Source organism: Ailuropoda melanoleuca, chromosome 7, assembly GCF_002007445.2.
Source record: "Ailuropoda melanoleuca isolate Jingjing chromosome 7, ASM200744v2, whole genome shotgun sequence".
Classification (NCBI taxonomy): domain Eukaryota; kingdom Metazoa; phylum Chordata; class Mammalia; order Carnivora; family Ursidae; genus Ailuropoda; species Ailuropoda melanoleuca.
The window spans coordinates 48,497,265-48,499,010 of record NC_048224.1 but is presented as its reverse complement, the minus strand read 5'-3'; the positions used below and the strand labels follow the sequence as shown (position 1 = coordinate 48,499,010).

The following is a 1,746-nucleotide window of genomic DNA, read 5'->3' as shown; positions in this document are numbered from 1 at the left end:
CCAGTGAACATTTAATTCAACAGTGTTGAACAATTGTGAAGGCACAAATCCCCGATGTCTGAGTGTTTGAATAAATAGGTTCATATGTAATAGAGGTTTTTTGCCAGCTTGTAATGAAATGTTGGCTCTGAAAGGGTGACTATAAACACCTGTGCACCTAGTTGACATTCATCTTACTTACCTGATTCACTTAGGTGTTTGTTTTTTTTTTTGTTTATTTCCTTTGTTTTGTTTGCGAGGATAGTAGAGAGACAAGCCTCAACCTGACATACCTGAATAAATATTTATGGAAACCTAAAGAAATATGCATCACTGAGGTCCACCTGGGATTCTTTCTGAAGGGAAATCCTCTCTCTGATATCCCTGCATTTAACACAGATTACACTTTTGTATTGTTCAACCTCTTGTGGACTGCGGAAGGGAAGACAGAATCATGGATGATTTATAGGAATCCTAGAAGAGATAGGAATAAATTGAAACTTGTTGAATTGAAAATTCTAGCATTTTCCATATTTGTTGGCACATGTAGGATTATGGAGAGGGTCAACCAAACCAACAGTGTCTCCGAGTTCATCCTCCTGGGACTGTCCTCCCGGCCAGAGGACCAGAAGCCACTCTTTGCCCTGTTCTTCATCATGTACATGGTCACACTGGTAGGAAACCTGCTTATCATCTTGGCCATCTGCTCTGACACTCAGCTCCAGACACCTATGTATTTTTTCCTCAGTATCTTGTCCTTCATTGACATTTGCTACACAACAACCATCGTTCCCAAGATGCTGGTGAACTTCCTATCAGAGAAGAAGTCCATCTCCTATGCTGAGTGTATGACCCAGATGTATTTCTTCTTGGCTTTTGCCAACACAGAAAGTTACCTCCTGGCAGCCATGGCCATTGACCGTTTTGTGGCCATCTGTGACCCCTTCCACTATGTCACCATCATGAGCCATCGCCGCTGTGTCCTGCTGCTGGTCTTCTCCTGCTCCATCTCTGACCTCCATTCCCTCTTACTAGTTCTCCTGATAAATCGTCTCACCTTCTGTGACTCCAATGTTATCCCCCACTTCCTCTGTGACATCAACCCTCTGCTGAAATTGTCCTGTTCCTCCACATTCGTCAATGAAGTTGTAATTAACACAGAAGGATTGATAACCCTGGTGACCCCCTTTATATGCGTTATCATCTCTTACTTACAGATCCTCATTGCTGTTCTTAAGATCCCCTCAGCTGCTGGGAAGCGTAAAGCTTTCTCTACCTGTGGCTCCCACCTCACCATGGTGACCCTCTTTTATGGAAGTATTATTTACGTTTATTTCCGGCCCCTGTCCAGCTACACCATCAAAGACAGGGTGGCAACAGTCATCTACACAGTTCTGTCCTCCATGTTGAACCCTTTTATCTACAGCCTGAGGAACAAAGACATGAAGCACGGCATGAGGAAGCTGATGGGCAGGAGAGGTCCTAGGCAGCACCTTCGTGAGCACACTCAGCAGTGAGTCTTCTCCTTTGAGCCCTCATTTCTGCTGATTTCTGGTGTATATATCAAGCTACTAGAGGTTAGCATACCTAAGTCGAGCGTTCATGGGAAATTGTATGTGACCAGACCAGAATATTGTATGATCTTATATATTCATAATATCTTATATTTATCTTACAATATAATAATATCATATATATACCCACCAATCAAAGCCAATTAATAATAATATATCATATATATATATATATATATATATATATATACCC

At 41.9% G+C, this 1,746-nt stretch overlaps 1 protein-coding gene across 1 annotated transcript; it reads left to right on the top strand.

Annotated features, from left to right (window-relative positions):
- The first annotated feature begins 533 nt into the window (after positions 1–533).
- On the top strand, positions 534–1,496 carry LOC100484173 (olfactory receptor 1L1-like). Its single transcript, XM_002915959.2, has one exon. It carries the CDS (start codon positions 534–536, stop codon positions 1,494–1,496), a length of 963 nt encoding a protein of 320 aa, XP_002916005.1.
- The last annotated feature ends 250 nt before the right edge of the window (positions 1,497–1,746 follow it).

Excerpts from the sequence above, each read along its gene's own strand:
- LOC100484173 (XM_002915959.2), top strand. The coding sequence starts at position 534 with ATGGAGAGGGTCAACCAAACCAACAGTGTCTCCGAGTTCATCCTCCTG.